The 22,076-nt window shown below is 40.7% G+C and overlaps 1 protein-coding gene across 2 annotated transcripts in view; it reads left to right on the top strand.

Annotated features, from left to right (window-relative positions):
- Positions 1-22,076, top strand: part of snrka (SNF related kinase a) — a 59,372-nt gene that overhangs the window by 17,616 nt on the left and 19,680 nt on the right. For both annotated transcript variants that reach the window (XM_085422073.1, XM_085422072.1), the window contains exon 3: positions 10,079-10,220. In XM_085422073.1, coding sequence (XP_085278199.1) covers positions 10,079-10,220 — 142 coding nt within the window. The remainder of the gene's footprint in view (positions 1-10,078; positions 10,221-22,076) is intronic.

The raw sequence follows: 22,076 nt of genomic DNA, 5'->3' as shown, positions 1-22,076 counted from the left end.
TGCAATGTTGCCTTCTGGTAGTTCAATCCCCTCAGTTCTGACTACCTTCCCTCTCTTTGTTACCATCCGACTACACTTCTCCAGTCCGAACGACATTCCAATGTCATTGCTGTATAGCCTGGTAGTGTGGATCAGTGAATCGATGTCTCGTTCACTCTTGGCATACAGCTTGATGTCATATATATATATATATATATTCATATATATATATATATATATATATATATATATATATATGAATATATATATATATATGAATATATATGAATATATATATATATATGAATATATATGAATATATATATATATATATATATATATATATATATATATATATATATATATATATATATATATATATACACACACACACATTAAAAAAACAAAACAAAAAACGATATACCACCTGACCTGTGGTCATCTGGAAAGTACACAGTCTGTAAACAGCAAGCGCAGAGGGTGCAATCTTTGTTAATGAAATGGATGGTTACGCTCATGTAGGGGTGCGTATCTCTGCTCGTCCATAGGTCAGTCGTCAAGGCATAATGCACGACACTGCAAACATCCTTCAATACTTTGGCCTGGCATGCGTCATATAAACGAGGCAACTTGACTTTACTGAAGTGCTTCTGTACCTCGGATCAAGGACTTTGACGAGGTAATGAAAGCTGTCCTTCTCAACTTTACAAATGTAACGCGAGATGGCTCCTGTGGTTTGTTTATGGCGCTGGGACGTTTTCTCTTAAGGGCCTTGTGTGAAAGACTGGTATATCTTTGGCTGGCTATAGTTTTTCTTTTCCCAACTTGCTGCAAAGAAACAGCATGTGCATCAAAATAAACTATTTCCAACAGTGTAATTTGAGTTCTAAGCATCCCAGAAACGGTACAGAAAAGCATAAAGTCAAACATAAGTTTTAAAAACACCAGCATAGGCTTATAAGGCCCTGAAGGTAAAAAATTACATTTTCCTTGAAAATGACGTCACATCCAGTTTCGGGCAGGTAATGGCGGACATGCGATAGTTCGCGCTGACCTATATTCCAACGTAGGAAGTGTTATGAACAGCTGATCGGATCGGCAAAGCATGTTTCTGTACCCTGCCTCTCGCCCTATGACAGCTGGGATAGGCTCCAGCGCCCTACGCGACCCTGAAAAGGATAAGCGGAAGCGAATGCATGCATTGTTGTTGCAAGTGCTTTTTATGCAATTTTTGCAAAGCTATGTGTGGAAGGAAACCGTGACCTAGGACAAGCTGATGGCATAAGATGTAAGTACACCTCCACCGGTTTCATATGCAAAAGAAAATTATTGCGCTAGCTTACATGGTTCCAGTTGTACAGGGATTTAAAAATAGTTAGGCAAAACGGAGTGTTTTAAAGGGTTAATGATATATTTTATGTAATAATTTATAAAATTATGTTAGAAACAATAGAAGACAAATGGCACATTTTTCTATCATTCACACGATATATATTTCGTCATATCACCCAGCACTAGCTGGCAGCTTGTTTCAATAGATTTACACTTCAAATTAGGAAGTTTGTCATCAATGACAGTAGCTTATTGGAAAGGAGTGATGGAAAATGGCCTTTATTCACTTGCACATAAACATGTGGCCGTGTCCATCTTGTCGTTGCCTGCAGGTGAAGCGATGGGGGAGGGGGAGTTGGGAGGCAGAGTAACATTTGCGTAGAGACTAGAGCAGGGCGATATGACCAAAAATATTTATCACGATATACATTTAAAAATTTGCGATAACAATATAACTGACAATATAATTGAGACTAGACAAAATACTTTGCGACTCCACAACTTTATTAGTGCAAAAGGAAAAAAAAACATCTGTGTGTGTGTGTGTGTGTGTGTGTGTGTGTGTGTGTGTGTGTGTGTGTGTGTGTATTAAAATAAAAAAAAACAAAAAAAACCTGTGGGCGGTTTATCCTTCAAGCTCGGGTCCTCTACCAGAGGCCTGGGAGCTTGAGGGTCCTGCGCAGTATCTTAGCTGTTCCCAGGACTGCGCTCTTCTGGACAGAGCCTCTCTGATGTTGTTCCCGGGATCTGCTGGAGCCACTCGCCTAGCTTGGGAGTCACCGCACCTAGTGCTCCGATTACCACGGGAACCACCGTTACCTTCACCCTCCACATCCTCTCGAGCTCTTCTCTGAGCCCTTGGTATTTCTCCAGCTTCTCGTGTTCCTTCTTCCTGATATTGCTGTCATTCGGAACCGCTACATCGATCACTACGGCCGTCTTCTTCTGTTTGTCTACCACCACTATGTCCGGTTGGTTAGCCACCACCATTTTGTCCGTCTGTATCTGGAAGTCCCACAGGATCTTAGCTCGGTCATTCTCCACCACCCTTGGGGCATCTCCCATTTTGACCTCGGAACTTCCAGGCCATATTCGGCACAGATGTTTCTGTATACTATGCCGGCCACTTGGTTATGGCGTTCCATGTATGCCCTGCCTGCTAGCATCTTGCACCCTGCTGTTATGTGCTGGATTGTCTCAGGGGCATCTGGGGTCTTTCCTGGTGTGATAGACCCCAGCCTCTATGGATCTTGTACTCAGAGATTGTTCTTGTGCTGCCATGATTAGTGCCTCTTTCAGTCCAGCTTTGTCCAGCCACTGGTAGGATTTCTGGATATCAGCCACCTCCTCTATCTGCCGGTGGTACATACCGTGCAGGGCCCTGTCCTTCCATGATGGTTCCTCGTCTCCCTCCCCTTTCTTGGGTTTCTGCTGCCTGAGGTATTCACTGAGCACTCGGTCAGTTGGGGCCATCTTCCCAATGTATTCTTGGATGTTTGTTGTCTCATCCTGGACTGTGGTGCTGACACTCACCAGTCCCCGGCCCCCTTCCTTCCGCTTAGCGTACAGCCTCAGGATGCTGGACTTGGGGTGAAACCCTCCATGCATGGTAAGGAGCTTTCTTGTCTTTATGTCAGTGGCTTCTATCTCCTCCTTTGGCCAACTTATTATACCAGCTGGGTACCTGATCACGGGCAGGGCGTAGGTGTTGATAGCCCGGATCCCCTAATAATAAAAAAAAAAGAAAAAAAAATTATATATAAAAAACACCCAGCACGCCCCTGCGGGCGGTTTATCCTTCAAGCTCGGGTCCTCTACCAGAGGCCTGGGAGCTTTAGGGTCCTGCGCAGTATCTTAGCTGTTCCTAGGACTGCGCTCTTCTGGACAGAGATCTCCGATGTTGTTCCCGGGACCTGCTGGAGCCACTCGCCTAGCTTGGGAGTCACCGCACCTAGTGCTCCGATTACCACGGGGACCACCGTTACCTTCAACCTCCACATCCTCTCGAGCTCTTCTCTGAGCCCTTGGTATACCTCGTCAATCTCTAGCTGTGAGAGCAGTCCCTTCTTTCGAATGTTGGAACACTGAGCTACTAGTTGTTTCGCCGTCATTGTGGATGTTGGGTATCGAAGAATCCATAGGTCCCTCATCCTATTCATGTAGCCCCTTCCGCCGGGGTTACTTGCGTAGTAGCATTCCAACAACGCCCTGTTTTCGTCTCTTGCCCACCGATGCCTTCTTGTTCCAGTAGCCCACTTTTCGTCAGGGTGCCCTGGTTCCTCAACACCTGACGCGGACCTTGTTGATCCGGGCGACGTCCGAGCCGGCATGCCTTCATGTTTATCTGTCTCGCCCATGTCTGCGGTAGGCTTGCTTAGCATAGGGGGTCTAGCCTTAGGACCCTTACTGGATACAGACGCCCCAGGCAGGAATCGAACTTGCGATCCTCTGTTCCAAAGGCGTGTGTGTATATATATATATATATATATATATATATATATATATATATATATATATATATATATATATATATATATATATATATAGAAATAAAAATAAATAAAATTTATTTGTTAGGGGTGCAACAATACATGTATCGATATTGAACCGTTCGATACAGTGCTTTCGGTTTGGTACGCATATATATCGAACAATATAAATTTTTATTTATTTTCTCAACTTTTCTTCTGACGATGCTGTCTGTGTTGAGCGCTCAGTGGATCTGCATTCGACTACTCTGCCTAGGCTGCACTGTTGAGTGCAGATCCACTGAGCACAGCGCAAGCTAGCAAGACAGAAGCTGTGCCACGCAATGCTCAATTGGTGGGAAGTTCTTTGTTTTTTGAGTTGTGGGCCACTAGGTCACGTAAATATTGTTAAAACATAAATAACATTAAAGACAATTGTCATTCTCCAAGTAAGTTCACTTACAGGAGTGATTTAAAGTAACGTTTTTCTAGAAATAATGACCCTGTTTGAAGTTGGGTGAATGGCAAAAAGTGACTTGAGTGTTTCTCATATGTTTGGATTCTGTGGTTTATCAGGTTTTTTGGTGTTGCTGAATTGGTCAGTGAATTCCTTCTTTTTAACATGGTGGTAGTCGGGATTTGGAGGGGGACTTGCACACTGACCCAGAAATTGCAGCATTCCTTCAAAATGCACTACTCTTTCTCTTGCTATGTTGCTATGTTTTTTTTATATATATATTTTTATAAAAGGCATTAAATTATTTAAATAAAAATTCTAAAATGTGTCTTCACACTTACTTGGCTGGCCTGTATGTAGGAAGCACTGAACTTGAACTGAGGGGTAAAAAGCAAGAAAAGGATACAGACCACATATTTAGGTGATGCACCGGTCTACAGTGTGGAGCTGCAGCATGTCTGTATGTGACAGAATGAGATCTCTAGTCATCTGGAGTGCTCTTTCTACTCTCTCTGCCTGTAAGTGACAGGAGCATTTATGTTGATGTGATGAGCGCACACGTGTATGAATCTGAAGGATTGATGAGTGGGTGTGTGTGCTCTTCAGGTTGACAGCTCTATACATGTTGGAAACCGCCTGTCTGTGAAGGTGATCGCAGAGTTTTTGTGATGTTCTATGTTTTCTTAAAACTAAACTGTAAAATATGTGGTGTGTGAAGAGTGTAGTTGGCTTTGGTCTAATTGGGTCACCTTTTTGTCTTCTAACTATTTGGAGGCCAAAGATGTCATCATTTTGTGTAGCATGGTAACCTTGGTTACATATTTAATTGTCCTTCTATGGTGGGTCACTGGAAAAAGAATTGTTTACCACTGGTTGACAGTAAATCAACAAAGTGACTAGGGCTGCCACAAACGATTATTTTGATAGTCGACTAGTCACCGATTATTTATGCGATTAGTCGACTAATCAGATCATCATCCACTGGACGTAAAACTACAGCTTATTGCACCAGCAGCATCTGCTCTTATATAACTATCATTAGCTTACAGCTTTAAGCTTTTAAGGTGCTAACTAAAAATAAAGACAAGATGATAGTTTATTCAATTTTAATGAAATTTGCAGATTGTTTCGGTAAAGTTTAATAAACTCCTTGCTATCTAAAATATAACAGGACACCGGAGTATATTCTCCAGCATCTCACACTTCTGATAATCAGCTGTCTGCTTGACGTTTATTCAGCTGTGTAAAAACTATAACTTTAATCTCAGCCAAACCGATTTACTCAGGAACAAATAAAATACTAAAAAAAAGCCAAACAATAACATTTTTAATTTATCTAAGTGACTCATATATATTTAACCTGAGTCGCGAAAGACGGCGGTGGGTTTGAAAACAATTTGCCGGGAGTCCGGTGTTCTCACGGCGCTAGTGACCTAGCCCCCGGCTAGCTATCGAGCTAGTGGGTAACAGACGTCTCCGAAAACGTCGGAGCGCTTTTGAAAATATGTGGTGTCCTGAGGTTTACACAGCTACATTCTCGCCTGAAAATATGTTAAACGTTTATTTTGTGACCCAGAAAGAATAATAAGAGTAATATTAAAACTAACTAGCTACCGCCATTGTTGGAAACTAAGCTGGGCCGCGCTATGAATTCTGGGACACAGCTGCTTCTTCTTCTTCGGGGTTTAACGGCAGCTGGCATCCTTGTACATGCTGTGCTGCCATCTTCTGTTTCAGTCCGTTATTACACTCTTAAATCCTGCTATTATTCCTGCGTCTTTTGCGATCTTACAAAGCTTCAAACGACACGTCGACTATTAAATCAGTCGTCGACGATTTTGATAGTCGACGTAATCGTGACTAGTTGACAAATCGTGGCAGCCCTAAAAGTGACTCTCTTCAGTATAATTTAGCTGTCATTTCAAGGTTCAGTTGTTTGAACAGATCAACTCTCCTCTGTCAGGAGACAGAAACCACCTGGAGAGTCAGACTGTAATAAGGTAGTAATAAAGCATAATAGGAGCATACTAAATTGCTCTGACTCAGGTAGTTTTTCAGTATTTATTGAAGCTCATTGTGACCAGTGTTAAAGGCTTCTCATGCTCTGTAACTACAAGAAAGATGCTGCACTCCTGAGAGAGAAGGAACAAAATACTACTTTGTAAGAACTTCATTTTAAGGCTAATGAAATCTCTTTTCATGCTTACTGAAATATCCAAGCTTAAGTTTGAGAAGCATTCATAGGTAGGAAAAAAATATATGTATGCTTTGCAGCCTAGCAGCAGCAGCTGACATTTCACAAAGTTCACATCTTTCAGAGAGTGGGCCTAATTAAACAAGTTCCTGAAGCAAATTTTGGGTGTTTAGACATGCTTTGACTTTGACAAGACAAATCCACATACTCTGATCAAGCACCTGAATAAACCTGAAGTGTATTTCTAAGCACGCCAACCTGTTTATTTAATCAGTCTTGAAACACATTGGCACACGGTTTGGGAAAGACAAAAATAATGTATACTGTCATCACTGTAATGTCATACATGGAGGGAATTAAATATCACATGTGTAAGGCTTACGAGTAGGTGTGTATGTGTGTGTTTGTGGGGGTTCATGGCAGTGGGGTGTAGCTTTTCTGTAGATCAAGCGTGTCAGTCAAGGAAGCCAACACATTAGTCATTAATGATAGAGTAAATAAAATACTCTATTGGAAACTCATTGTGAAAACATTTTTTAATAATCCTTGCCATGTAAAATCCAAATGGGTATCGTGAACAAAGGAAACGAACTAGGCCTCAAGAAATGCAATCTGAGAATTTTCTGTCATCTTTGTGGGGGGTTTTTAGGGACTGACACGGAAAACATATAAAGGATCCCTCTGATCCTGTGTGTGTGCCAGCACGTTGAGATCTAATTGGTACATCGAAACGTGAGCTTCTACGACCAAGGTTAGACCAAGCTGAACTTTCTCCACATCCATATCCTGTTAATATTTCAGCAGAAGAGGAGACACTGCTACAGGCTGAGAGGGAACTCTTTTATGGCGCTAGCATACTGCAGATGTGGGCACATTAAGGCTGTGATATATTTTATAGCAGAGTGCAACATCAGCCTCAGCGTTTGGGATGAAGACCTCTTTGGTGCTTATAATGTAGAGGTACATATTGTTTTAGCACTTTATACTCAGGCAGCTTTTTGGTCCATTAACACGGCTCCAGTAAAATGCTTGATCTGCTTCTCTAGTAGCTGTTAAACAACTCATTTCAAATCAAACCACTGCAGGTACTTTGTAAATGGTTTTAGACACACAATAATTGCACTGATGCATTTTTTTTTTTCTTTTTTTAAGGAGAAATGTTCCTGTAACACCCCATTTGTTGGGCTTTAGCAGTGGCTCGGTGAAACATCACTTTTTCAGAACAAATGCCATCTGGAAGTCAGACAGGAATTATCCTCTGAAGTGCTACAGAAGTGCCCCCGCCCCCGCCCCTCCCAGTGGGGACTCTACTCTCATAAGACAACCTGCAACTGCACCGCTGTCTGCTGCTCGCACACTGAGCTGGGAGAGAGCCATGGATGGCTCCTGAAATCAAATGTGATGGATGGTATCAAAATGCATACCACAATAATTAGACTCAGTATTCAATCAGGCAAGCTGTTTCTTCAGAAAGTTCCTCTTAAAGGCACTCGGCCCTCTCTGTACGGCCATTTGGTTAGTTTAATTATACACAGCACTCCCTAGCCTAAGGCCAAATCTGGAGTGCTGATAGTAGCCCAGCAAAGCTGAGTCTCAAGATGCAACAACTCACGGCTGTCCGTTTGAGTTAAAAACATTTTAGAATCAGTTTGAGTTGTCATCTTTTTTTCCTCCAAAAATAGTTTTTGTTGGGGATTTTTTTTTAAATTTTACTATCTGGCATTTTCTCTAGCACATCCTCAAGGCTCCACTCTGCCAAACCATTTGGTATTGAGGGCAACTATGTGTTTGAGCTTAATTAGAAACTTACTTAAAAATCCTCATCATGGTAATTACTTTAGGGCTGCCAATATTTGATTAGAGATTCTGTGATGTCTCCCTCGCTCTTCAGCCTAAGTAAGTTGGCCCTGTTTCTCTGCTAAGTGATGAAAATGTTATTAATGCCCAAAGCTTTGCATGTGTTTATACGGGCATGGCAGGACATGCAGTATAAATACTGTATGTGTGTAATGAACTTGGCTCAAACATCTGCCTCTATGTGTGCCAAACAAAGTTGAGAACATACCGTACTATACGGAGCGACAGGACAAGGTTTATTGTCCTAGCTCTCTATTCGAGGCTGTTTCTCGTCCTTGACTAGTGAACCAAAGGCTGTGTGTATGTGTGCATGAATGTGTCTTTAGTTGCATAAAGTGTGTATGGACCGGTGCTTCTGCATGCTGACAGTTTGCTTTCACTCGGTGCAACTAGCAAGTGCAAATTTGTACACTTGAATAAGCATATGCATAGATGAATTAACATGACTTTGATTATGCTGTTAGCACACGTGCACTGTTGCTTGAGAACATTGAACATGAGCTTGTTTTGGGTTTCAGTGACATTTGTTTTATGCAAGCAAACCAGAGAAAATTAGGAGTTAAATTGCAATTGAGAAAATGCAGTTTTAAATTGTCTTGCATTATCCAGTACAGGGTGTAGTTACATGGGCCGGGACACTAGGGGGTGTTAATAAAATAATGTGGTTATGTTCTATTAATACCTAATAGCATACAGTAAGAGGAAATAAGGCACTCAAACATGCTGATTAGAAATGTCTAGGAGAGAGGTGAAAGCGAGAGATGGCTGTTATCCTGCTTCTGCCTCCATAGTGCCAATCAGCAGCAAAGGGAAAATATTTATTTATATTAGAGATATAAGAATGGATAGATGGATTGATGGCGATATAGATATGGGTAAGCAGATAGTTGGTTTCTTTATGGTTTTATGGTTTGTTTGCATCATTTGGACATTGCTTGGTTTTGATTTAAATTTACTGAGGTCTTATAAAGCATTTGTTGTTCTTAAATGGTGGAATTACACTCAAAAAAAACTGTCTGCTATCTTTGTACAAAGTTATACAGAAGTATAAGTTGTATAACGTGTGGAGACGACAGGTCAAAAGGCCTTGGAGGAAGACTTTACTGTACTTCTCACACTTCTATCCATCACTGTTGTTTACCACACTGGCTGAGAACATCTTAGTTCCTTTAATTGTCTGCTTGTTTCCGATCAGTGGCATCGTTTCCATTGCAGTCATCTTTTCTCATGACGTAAGAGGGTGGAGAGATCAAGGGGAAAATACGCTTGTAAAATGAGATGTCTTCCACACTGGAGAATTATTTGAAGCAATGTTAATTAGGGACGATGGCTGAACAACAGGATCAGCATGTCATTGGTTTTTAATGTCTCTGTAGCATTTTTCAACAAATACACTACAGATGTGCTAGATGAAAACACTGGCACGCCACAGTCTCTGTTTAGACTTGGTACAGATAGAGGGGTTTTTTTCCCCCCCTCTTTCACATGCTTCAACTTCTCCACTTTCTGACCTTCCACCTGTACTTAGTTTTTAAATATAATCCATATCATGATGTCGTAACTAGGTTTTGTGTGATTATTCAGCCTTGGATTCAGTCCGAGAGGACAGATATAGTTTAACAATACATTTGACACATCTGTCGTAGGTAGCACACGGCTGTGGATCATACAGCCATATTTGTGTCTGAGAAATTGATGTGTTAATAAATGTCCTCGTAATATTTCACCTGTTAATACCATGATAAATGTCACCCAGTCCTAAGTCTGACCTCGTGTCTTTCTCTTCCTCAGATATCTGGAGTCTTGGTGTGATACTGTTCATGTTGGTTTGTGGCCAGCCACCCTTCCAGGAAGCTAACGACAGTGAGACCCTCACCATGATCATGGACTGTAAATACACTGTACCACCTCATGTCTCCAGCACCTGCAAAGAGTAAGTAATGCACAGCATTTTTCTTCTTTCACTCTGCCATTTGAAAGCTTGTGTGTGGTCCTTTTGCTTGCATACAGAGATGGATCGAATGGGTGGATTTTCAGTATTTGCTGGTTACACTAGAGGAAATTGCAGTCAGTCACTGGTTTGCTATAAGATGGTGTACAGAGACAGTGTGCCTTTTTTTTCCCCTCAAATGTTTTCTCTTGCCCGGGCTTGACAGTGTTGTGTTAAAAGCTATGGAAAATTAGAGACAGTGCATCCTGCATAATGCTCCACTGTCACATCTTTTGTCAGAAAGTAAACTGTGGGATCTCTGCTGCAGCTGGCCACTGAAATTAGGGCCATGTTCAGGGATCAGATTAAGTTTCAGTGACAAAGGTGAGTGCATATACACTGCAACAGGAAAGCTGTGAGGTTTTGACTGCAACCCAAACCACATCAGGTTGGTGGAAATGTCATATGCTTCCTGCATTAAGTAAAAGGTTGTATAATCATCACTAAAATGGAGCAACAAAGCAACGTGGTGCTGAGAAAGAGTGTTAGACTTCTCAGTTAAAGCTTTGTTTTTGAAACCACTCTCAGATTTGTCAACAGCTCACATGTAAAAGGAAGAAAAATAGTACTCTGTGTTTCTCCATCCAGACTAGAACAGGATCAAAGCTCGGCTCCAGGTAAACTCTTTGGGGTATTCTAGTCCTCATTTGAAAAGTTTTTTACTTTAAATCAGAATCTGATCTTCAGTCATCAGCAGTGCTTTCACATATAGAACACAGGAACTGTTCATGCCCTGCATTAACATTTGTCTTGGATAGACTATAAAAGACAGTACATTTGACTGTCAATTGTATTTTGATGTATCAGATACAAAAACAACTTTTGTTGTTTTTTTTTTTATTCTCCCAGCTCTTATTAGTGTCCCTGCTAATACAGCAAAATTATAAGCTATCTTCTATATAGTTTGCTGAGTAGAGGTCAGTTAATTGATTGATTGATTGATAACTTGTTTGGTGCTTTTTAAATGACTTTATCAGCTCAAATTATGAACATCATCAGATTTGTTACAGCAGCTGGCTGACTATGTCCTCCTTTAACTAAATTTAGTCTAAAAGAAATGCTAGTTTGCCAAATCATTTCACCAGTTAACTTTATTCATGATAGTATAAGGAGCTTGGAAAGAAAAGCGTCATGATACTAACTTCTGTATAATGGCTAACACAGGGGTCAGCAACCTTTAACACCCAAAGAGCCATTTGGACCCGGTTTCCACGCAAAAGAAAACACTGGGAGCCGCAAATACTTTTTGACATCTAAAATGAAGATAACACTGTATATATTGTTTTTTACCTTTATGCTTTGTGTGAACAACTAAGGTGTGCTGCTTATGAAATCCATGAAGTGCTACAGAGAAAATTACATTTTATTTATGTAATTAACACATTTTGAACTCTTAAAGAAATATAACAAAAGGAAAGACACCCAGCTGAACGAAAATGATCCAAGTAGTGAACAAAAACTGCTGTGAGCTGCCACCCTCATATCACCTTTGGGCTTTTGGAGCCTTGACCTGGCTTTTAAAAAATTATTGAAGAAAAGAACACTAAAATTCAGCCTAAATATGTATTTTACCTGGTTAATGTGTGTGGCGGGGCGTGGTCTGCAGCGCCACTGCAGGGGAGGCGGACGCACCTGAGCGGCACCCACAATCACGCCTCACCGCCTTAACGTCTGTGCTATCTATGCTGTTGTGTTGGTGTGTGTCGGGCTGTGAGCTGAAAAGCTACAGCGTATGCGTACAGCAACCGTGTGTGAAAAGTGGTCAATAAAGAGATGCTGAAAAGCGTGTTCATGGAAACATCATCGGGTCTGCCGTGATATGTTTACAATGGGACTTCTGCTCCTGAACCTCTGCGCACAGCGTCTGCAAATCGGGGCTGTACGAAGTCACTTTCATCTTTACGCAGGACTGTAAGCTGTCATCTGTGAGGCGTGAGCGGCGTTTGTTTTTAACATAGTTCACGATGGAGAACACCTGCTGACATAATGTGGATCCGAAGATCCATAATTGGCCTACCTGGGCCCTATTTCAGGAAGCCGGTTTAGAAAACTCAGAGTGAAAAACGATACTCAGGGTTGAGTAACCCCGAACTGTCCAACTCGGAATATTCGGTTTCAGAAAGACTGATAACAATTAGTTCAATCAGCGCGGAGTTGCTTTAACCCCAAATTAAGCGCGCGCAGGAGGATACATAAAGCCCTGATTAGTGGAGCACAGATTAAGCGAGTCACCATGGAGACGGGAGGGAAAGAAGGCGCGGTCAATGTATTTTACAGCGCTTGAGGCCGAAATTCTGATGGCAGCATATGCCGATAACATGCAAATTTTGCAGAAAAAAAGTAACACAGCCTCAGCTGCAAAAGAAAGGGAGCATGCATGGCAAAACATAGCCGACAGAGTCAATGCGTGAGTGTTAATTTAAACATTGATCTAGGGATTTCCACCCATTTAACACGTTATTTTATTTTATTATATTTTATTTTATTTTTTATTTCATACATTTTATTTTGTGATGTGATGTGAGCGCAGGTGCAACCCAACAGGCCCCAAACGTTCCTGGCAGCAAGTAAAAATGAAATATAAAAATATAGTCCAAACAGGTATGGTGTAATTGTATTATGAGCCATAGTGCTTGGTCTGTTTGTCCGATGTAAATCAATTGCAGTTAGAGGCTACATTAATTTCCCCTCTGTAAGCACTTATTGAAATTATCTGAGCATTACAAGTACATATTTGCTTACTCTGTATGCTCAAATGTGACCCGTTATGGCCACTAGAAAAAAAGCAGAGGCCCGAAAAACAGGTGGGGGTCCTCCACCACCACCACTCACAAAGCCTGGCCACTTGGCTTCCACATTTGTGATAATGTTGGCAGCATCACATATGATCTTCACAGTGCAAAGAACACAAATTAGCATCCATTACTAATAATGAAATAATTTGTTAGTTCCCTGTAGCATTTCAAACTATGTACTGTACATTAATGCTGTGGAAAGACTTCCTGTTCACATAGTCTCCTTCATTTACTGAAGGAGCAATGATTGGAATGTGAGTGCCATCTATACAGCCAATCACGCCTGGGAACCGTGAGAATAAATGTAAAATTTAAGTAGTAGTTCAAGTATCACCACATCATGAATTAAGTTTCGTTCATCCTGATACCTGCAGTTTTGTGGAATCCCTCTTTGATAAATCTTGTGGGTCTATGACCGGGGAACACCACAAACGAGTACAGGAGACGTTTCAGTGCAACTGTAACATTCCTGACTGCCCGACAGACAGTAGCCTTGGAAACGTGCTCAGCGTCACCAATATTATACAGAAAGCTCCCGTTTGCAAAAAAACGAAGTGCAATACAAATAATATGTACAGAACTGAGAGGATGTCCACGATGTGTCACATGAGCAATATTAGGCCTGAGGATGTTATTCAAATAAATTGTAGATTGTGCTGAAAAACGGTAACGTTCACACAGGAGATCATCAGGAAATGATAAAATGTCCAAACGCGCTCTAATCACTCTCTCCCGGCGGAGAGCTCTGCGGAGAATTTGGGCTTCAACATCTACTGGCTCTTCAAGGAAGGGACACGCCATGTCTGACACTTCCTACAGTCAGGTTTCTGACAAAGATGCGGAGAACATCAGGGTTAGTTGAAGTAAACCTGCTAGGGGGCAGGTTAGCTTCACGGAGTGTGTCGTCATAGTAACTCACTCAGAATTAATCTAAACTCGCTTTGTGAAACCGAAAACCCAGAGTTTTCGTTAACTCAGGGTATACTTACTCAGAGTTTGCACTAAACCGGCTTCCTGAAATAGGGCCCAGGGGTTGAAAGTCTTGATAAATGCACGGCGTTTCGGCGGGTACACCGGCTTCCGCGAGTGTGACGCTTATTTTGAATGATGAAAAAATAATAAAATATAATTTTATTTTTACATTTCAATATCACAATAATCTTCCAATTTAGAACTACAAGTTAAAAAAAGAACTAACATAAATAAAATACACTTCAGCTAAATACTTCTATTTGCCCTTCTAATTTATTTTCCCAAACCATGCGGAGCCGCACTATCCGGTTGTTCAGTCTGACGTCACTAGCCGTGTCTGGGTCTAAACTCCGCTGCAGGTCCATATATCAAACGATCACTATGGGATTACTGAGAGTTGAAAAACTGTCTAAAGTCTTTCATCTTTAATAAAATGATCAGCGTTCTGCTCTACCAGGTGTAACAATTGAGTTTAACATCCAGGCATCCATAAAAACGGAATTTATGACATTTAACGGAGTTAGAAGTTAGCAGGGAGTTAGCTCGCTAGCTTCTATCTAAATACAATATAGCATGTCCTGACTGTGGGGTTTTGGAAACAAATTAAAACGTACAGCTCTGCTATCACTTCCAGCATAAATGAAGACAGAAAACTAAACAGCAGTGACGTTTGTAGGGTTACTGAAGTTGGGCTAGCTGGTATATAATGATGTGCTACGTGACCGCTAGCGACACAGCTATGTTAGCATAATATAAACAAGCTAACTTTTTTTCCACTCGATAAAAGTTAACGTGAGTGTTCTCGGTGGTCAGGAACAAATGTAATCGCATGGCAGGATGCTGTAAAAGGACCAAACTTCAGCCAGGAGAACAACTGAGATAATCCATCCACAATACGAGGTTAGTCATTCATATACTGCTGCATGGGCTGGGCTGTAGTTACATCGTAAGGTTTTAAAAACTGAGCTTAAATAAATGATTAGCGGTAATAAAAGCCGAGGGAGGTCAACAGTGATCACTGACTGTTTTAGGAGCTTTTTGAGATCAAATAGAAGAAAATACATAACATTAAACATGTTAACAACACAAAAGCCATATTAAACGCAGACTACTTTAGACCCGGAAGTAGGATTCGTCGCGTCATCACTGAACAACCGGATAAGGACTAAAGAGCCGCAGGTTGCCGACCCCTGGGCTAACAGAACTGATTGTAGGAATCAGTAAATCATGTTATGGCAGAAGGTAAAAATGTATGACTAACATTATGTTCTACAGTAGTAAACGCATCATGAATATGTAGCATATATGTCTTTGCTTTATTATGTCTGTCACTTTTTCCATTATACTGATATTCAGCTGTATAGTATCTATGCTGCTCTACCCATTTGTCCAAATCATTTCACACAGTACATCATAATCGTGCACAACAGTCTTCTATACATCTTATCACTGTGCAATCCAAGCTGTGTGTGTTGATAGTTTAGGATGTCATCCAGTTTGAAATACCAGCCTCACACCTGAAAATGTTACAGACCGGATGGACTGAAACTTGCTTCTTCCTCTTCTGTCCCAGTTACCTTACATATCTGACCATGTAACAATGTGTGTATGCCAGTTTCCCCCTCTGTCTGTGTCTGTGTGTAGTCAACATGTTGCATCTCTGCTTTGTAAAAGCCTTGTAAAAGTCTACTGTTGGATACATCAGCTTGTACAAAAAGTTCTGTTAATGTGAACCAGTAAGCCGATAACATTATAAATAGGCCATGTTGTCAGTGTGGAATGTAGGGCCACCCCTAATCTCTAAAAACCTGTTATGTCAGTGGTATGTCATAAAACAATCCAGTTATTTCACCTGCAAAGCGAAAGCAAAGTTCACATAGTATTTCATCGACTCAAAGTTGATCTCTATGCACAGTATGAGTCACACCTAATTATTCTCATCAGGAAATGGAGCAGCAATTAGTCACCAAAAACTTATAAATACACCTTATGGTCTTTGACTGTGACTTTGGAAACTGTGACTAATTATGTAGCAGTCACTAATCCAGACTGACAGACTAGCAGCCGGCTTGTCCCTTTTATAAAATGTTTATTCATAAAAAAAAAAAAAAATCTCATTTGAGCATTTTGCAGCTTCATCGTCACAAAAAACAATTGAAATACATGAATGAGTTCACCCACAGTACCGCCAGTAAAAATACAGCATGTCGAGCTAAACTGGAACAGGAGAAGAAAAAAATGCATGCTGTGATAACATAGTTCTATATTTTGGCAGAATCTCCAGAACAATGGTGCTAATCACCGCACTACCATGCTGCCTCTGTAAAAGATAATACAAAGGTTTAAGTGCAGTTTGATGTTGTCTTACAACACGTTATTACTTTAACATTAACACTGATTAATATCGAGTATCAGCAAAGCTGATCAGCAGACTTGATCATCTGGGGGTAGGGATGGGTATCGTTTAGGTTTTATCCGATACCGGTGCCAAACCGGTACTTTTGAAACAGTGTCGGTGCTTAAAGAATGGAGAACACAAACTTTGTCCAAAAACCTCTCATATGCGCTCTTGTTTTATCCATTGTTGTGCATCATAGCCTAGAAAGAATTGTTTCTGCACTGGCTGCAAACATAGTCACCACATGTGTAGGAGGTGAAAACTATGATGTTCCGAAAACTTAGATGGCCGTTATAACACCAGATGGGCAGTCATGTACATCTGAGGTGACACAAGGAGAAATGGGTGGCTTCCAAGAACACAAGAGATGGCATTGTGCTGAAAACATTTTCGCAAACAAACTGCACAAATGATTATTTTTAGACCCAGGAAATAAATGCTTATCTCTTCAGAGTCGAAGGGGAGATGTGACTAGATTGAAATGCTAAGCTGAAGCAGCTGTGCACAATCTGATGGGCTTTGATTTAGAGGAGAAGAGCTGGTTGCCACACACAGAGTCTAAGGGTTATATTTTTACAGTGTCAAACTGGTGAATTATCTGCCCGTGTCACAGTTTAGCATTTCTAAATGCTTCTTCCTTACATATTATATATTTTGTTTCTACAAACAATTCTGTCAAAATTGCCAGTGAGGATAGTAGTCATGCTGCTATGGAAGCAGCTGTTACTCGTGAATATAGTTGTAAACAACTAGTGTGGTTGATTATTGGTATAAGAAAATGAGAAGTAAAAGGGGAAAAAAGGAAGAATCACATACACATTGTTGCAAACCTGATAAAAAGCTGAAGTTGCTGCTTTATTTCACCTTCAATGAATCTTCAAAGTTTCGTTTGGATTGTTTTGAGTTCATTAATATTTGACAATTCACCATAGTTCTGTTCTAGTTTAAAGAAGTTGTACACAAACTAAGCAACCTAGTGCTGTAAAATAAGTCTGCAGCTGTATTTTAATCACATTATTAAGACCATGATAACAAAGACAGTATCAGATCATGTGTACGTCATCTTTAGAGCCACTCCAAACCCTTTAACTTACTCTGTAATATCATTTTGTAAAACAGAGTTAAGCTCAACTTCAGTGTTTTCACATGGGATTGTCGATTTTAAGAGTAGAAAAGGTGTGGAAAGCTACTCAAGCTGTTAGCTTTCTTAACAGCTTGTCAGGCAACACATTAAGAAAACATTTATCTGTTCCTTTGTGCTGGAATTAAAAGAATGAAGTTTAGTCTCTTGGGTGAATATATGACTTCTCTTTCCAACAGTTTCTGACGTAAGCGAGGACTACTGTCAAATAAAGGAACACAGGGAAGTTGTTTTTTTGACGGCTCAACCAGTATTTGCTTTCGAGACTGGCTTTTTGGCCATACTGATGTAATAAAAAAAGTGGTTACTTTTTACTGGGCACTTGCACACTTATATAGATTAATAACATTTCTCTTTTAACATGCTAACTGAGGCCTGTAGAGTCAGAGATGTAGCTCTCGGGGTTGTGCAGTTTTTGCTTTGCTGGGATGTTTATTCTTGGAAAGATTGAATGTTTCATGCTTGCAAATAGTAGAATGATAGACAAACGGCCGTATTATTGTAGGGTCCACCTTACAATATAAAGCTCCTTGAGGAGACTGTTGTTGTGATTTGGCGCTGTATAAAAAAATTGAATTGAATAGAACCCATCTCAGATTGATGAGCATGTGCTTCTCGAAGGTCATTGCTGATATCTTTCCTAGTTGCCATTGTGTTAGCACACACCTGAATGCTCCAAACTTGCAGACTGTCAAAACTGCTTGTTTTTTACTTCAGTCGTAAAAGGCTGATGAGCTATTGTTGTCCCCCTGCCGGGCAGGTGGGCAGACAACATGGACACCCAAGTTTGTGAATGCGATAACTAGAGAATGAAGTCACATAGGTGTTTCAAATTGATACCATTAGCGCATCTACTAAAATACTTTGAAAACTTTGAATCTCAGTGACCTTGACCACAGAAAATCTAGTCAATGTGGTAACGACTGTTTTTTTTTTTTTGTTTGTTTTTTAGAAATGCTCACGCTTACTGATGATCTGTTAATGAAGTGTATTTGATTAGCAGCATAGAGCTGCTACTTACTGCTTCCACAGGAATTAAAAGTAGTAAGGGTGGACTTAGTTACTCACCCTTCTTTGGCATTTTGTCTTAATTTTTGTGGTTGAATATGTCATGTGGCATTGTTCATATGAAGTCGTATTTACGTCAGTTTAAGACCTGCTTGGGACTAGATGATTTTTTTTAAATTATGTTGTGTTATGTAAACTTAAGTGAAAGAGGATCTACTTTCTTTTTACCATGACTGTTTTACTTTTGCGCCCTTAGTTCATATTTTAAAGTCTTTCCTGTTCTACTCTTTTACCTCTCTGACAACTTTCTGACCCCATTTTCCACTAGACAATGAATCAGCCACAGTGTATGAACTAACCTCTTTTAATTAAAGAGATTAGCATTGAAATAACATAGTTTCACTTGTGTCAGCTGCTTCCTAATCCCTTACATCTCTTGGTAGAATTCTTGTACTGAACAGTGATTCCAACTACACATGCTTGTTTCGGTCCTTTGTGATAACCAGTGTAAATTAGGTGCTGACAGTTTTGATAGGCATTTCTAACATTCATCCTGGATAAGAGCTCTCCTCCTCTCCTCACTACACACCTTTCTCTGGCCTGCTTTGTGTGCCACCGCGCTGGATCATCACAGGGCTCCACATTTTACTTTTTCCATTTTGTCTGTTTGTTTGGATGCACCTCTCTTTGTGCTCTCCATTCCCTGTTGATGCACCAAAATGCATTTACATGCCACAGTTAATTAATTATTCACCATCTCTCTTTTGCTATCCCTCCTCCTCCATCTGAGCTTTTGTTTGTTTTTGTAATCCTTAATTTTAGTTTCTTGGGATTACACTGAAAATAGTGCTTGTTTTATATGCCTACCATCCATAACGTCTGCCTGCTTCCTCCCATCAGCCTGTACAAACAAAGCTACTGTAGTTCTGGTCTGTCTAATAGCTTAAGCTGAGAATGGCGATTGTGTGAGCTGCTGAGAAACCGAACGCTGTGTTTCTTGGGATGCTGATTGTTACTGTGTAAACTACATGCAGATGGCCTGCATTTGTATAGCGCTTTTCTAGTCCATAGGACCCCAAAGCGCTTTACACTACATTCAGTCATCCACCCATTCACACACACATTCACACACTGGCGATAGCAAGCTACATTGTAGCCTGGGGCGCACTGACAGAGGCGAGGCTGCCGGACACAGGCGCCACCGGGCCCTCTGACCACCACCAGTAGGCAAACACGGGGTTAGTATCTTGCCCAAGGATATTTGGCATGCAGCCAGGATGCAGCCTGGGATCGAACCACCAACCTTCTGATTAGTGGCTGACCTGCTCTGCCACCTGAGCTACAGCCACCCAGATGATGCATCAGGATTGGTGTTTAGTCAGTTTGCTCCCTGTTGATTTCCTTTGTTTGAATCTGGAGGAGTGCTCAAAATATGCATGCATGCATGCATATTTTGATGTTCATTTTTTTTTCTCACAACCTTTTTCATGCTTACACGTTTTTCTGTGGTATCTCTCACACACTCCTCCCCAGAGAATGTGGGGACTAGCTTTTATACACCAGTGTAAGTGTGTATGTGTGTAATCTGTAGCAGGAGAAAGAGCAGGCAGCTTTGTGTGACTGCAATACTACACAGCCTCTTTCTGTATAGGCCCCAAGGGAATGAGAGAAGGAGCAGGAGGCATGGGACAAGACAGCAATTTGTAGGGAAGTGCTGGTTAGAGCAACACATACAAGTTCAGGATGCAATGATCGGGGACCATTCTTAATTTCGTTGTTCTCATGACAATGACAATAAAGATTCTGATTCTGAGGAGGTCAGATGTTGTTTTCTTATGCTGTAATCCCAGTGGACTGTGTGTTATTTGTAAGATATGGTGTTGAAGGCACAATCTTCAAATGCATGAATACTTAGGTTTGGGGCATGTTATGCAGTTTCAATGGGCCTTACACAGCAAGCACTTTTGAACTTTAAAACCATGCTCTTTACTTACAATGTTTAAGTAATTATGTATAAAAATCTAAAGATGATTGTATGAGATAATGTGAATGCAGCTCTTGGTCATCCATTTGAACTCTCTTCTTGCTCCTTTTAACCAAGTATTTTCAGATTGATTGCCCTTCATGAATATAAACCTGTTTGAAATTTGCCATGGTTAACATGAGCATCCATGATTGGCACAATATATATTTGAAATACAAAGTTTAATATGATACATTCATTCACAAAAATATCCCACTAGATGTGGCAGACGACCACTCAGTGTAAGGTTTATGCCACAGCTGCCATAGTACTGGTAATCATCAAAATGTTGATATCCAGGATTTATTGTTTTATAATAATTTTACAATAATTAAAAAAAAAAAGAACATATTATTGTTGACATTGTTTTGGGTTAGGATGAAAAATGTAGTTATTTACTTCCATTCCTCAGCAGAAAAGAAAATGTTTTAGTGTTTGAATGTTATGCTTGATTATTTCTGATGCGTTCTGGCTGGGTATAAAACAAACAACATTTTCGTGTTGTCTTGTTCTGCTGTTGGATGTGTTTTTTAACCCAGTGTGTGTGCATGAACTGTTACTATTTTGTAATGCACTGTTGCTTTCAGTGTACTGCATCTTTCTCCCATCAACCGCTCCTGTTGCTGCTGCAGCTGGATTTGGTCTTCAGGGAGCCTTGCTAGCTCTGACTAATCCTCAGAATGACAGGAAGCAGAGCACTGCTGTGCCCAGCTTGTTAACCTGTAGCCTCCACCACCATGGTCTGTTCATTCTTTGCTGCAAATAAACTTGGGAATTTGATAAAGTTGGGAAAATGAAATTAGTGAAGTCTGAATGAGATGCAGTGCACTGGCTGGGTTGCACAGTTGAGTCTGTGTGTGTCACAGAGTGTGTATGTGTGTGTGGATGTCATCAGCCTTATGTCAGCAAAGAACGAGTTTACTTCTGTGTCCTTGCTCCTTTTTTTCACTCTCGTAACTAAAATCCTACAACTACCCCAGAGTTGTCCCTTGTTGTGAGTCAAGAATCTAAAAGTTCAAGTCATGTTATGCTCGCTACTTGTACTCAGTTTGTGTTCTGTCATTCTTCTCCAACTACAACATTGCTGCTGTTTCTCTGAACATTGTTTTCACAGCTTTTTTTCCTTAGTTTCCATGGCATTTTTGTTCTTTCCCAAAAAATCAGACACTCAGACTGCTCTTAGAAGGCCAAGCTCTACAATGCTTTTTCTGTGCTCTGTAACATCAGCACCATGGTTCTACAAAGGAGCAGCTCAGTTCAGGGCGTTCATACAGGAAGTTTCTGTTGTCACCAGAAACTTAGTAAGTCAATGACGTCAAGCAAGTTCAAGGGATGACAGGTGAACTAACTGCTGGCAGTGGGCCCTGAGTTCAATTTTTCTCATCCTTGATGCAAATGAATGAAGCAACTAATGATAAAAACAAGGGATACCATGAAGTGATATGAGGGGAGGTTGTGAATA

The sequence above is a fragment of the Rhamphochromis longiceps genome, linkage group LG11, assembly GCF_057381845.1.
Source record: "Rhamphochromis longiceps isolate RC_006_pf linkage group LG11, R_longiceps_female_GT1.1, whole genome shotgun sequence".
In the NCBI taxonomy this organism is placed as follows: Eukaryota; Metazoa; Chordata; class Actinopteri; order Cichliformes; family Cichlidae; genus Rhamphochromis; species Rhamphochromis longiceps.
The sequence above is the reverse complement of the archived record's forward strand: the minus strand, read 5'-3'. Positions and strand labels throughout refer to the sequence as shown.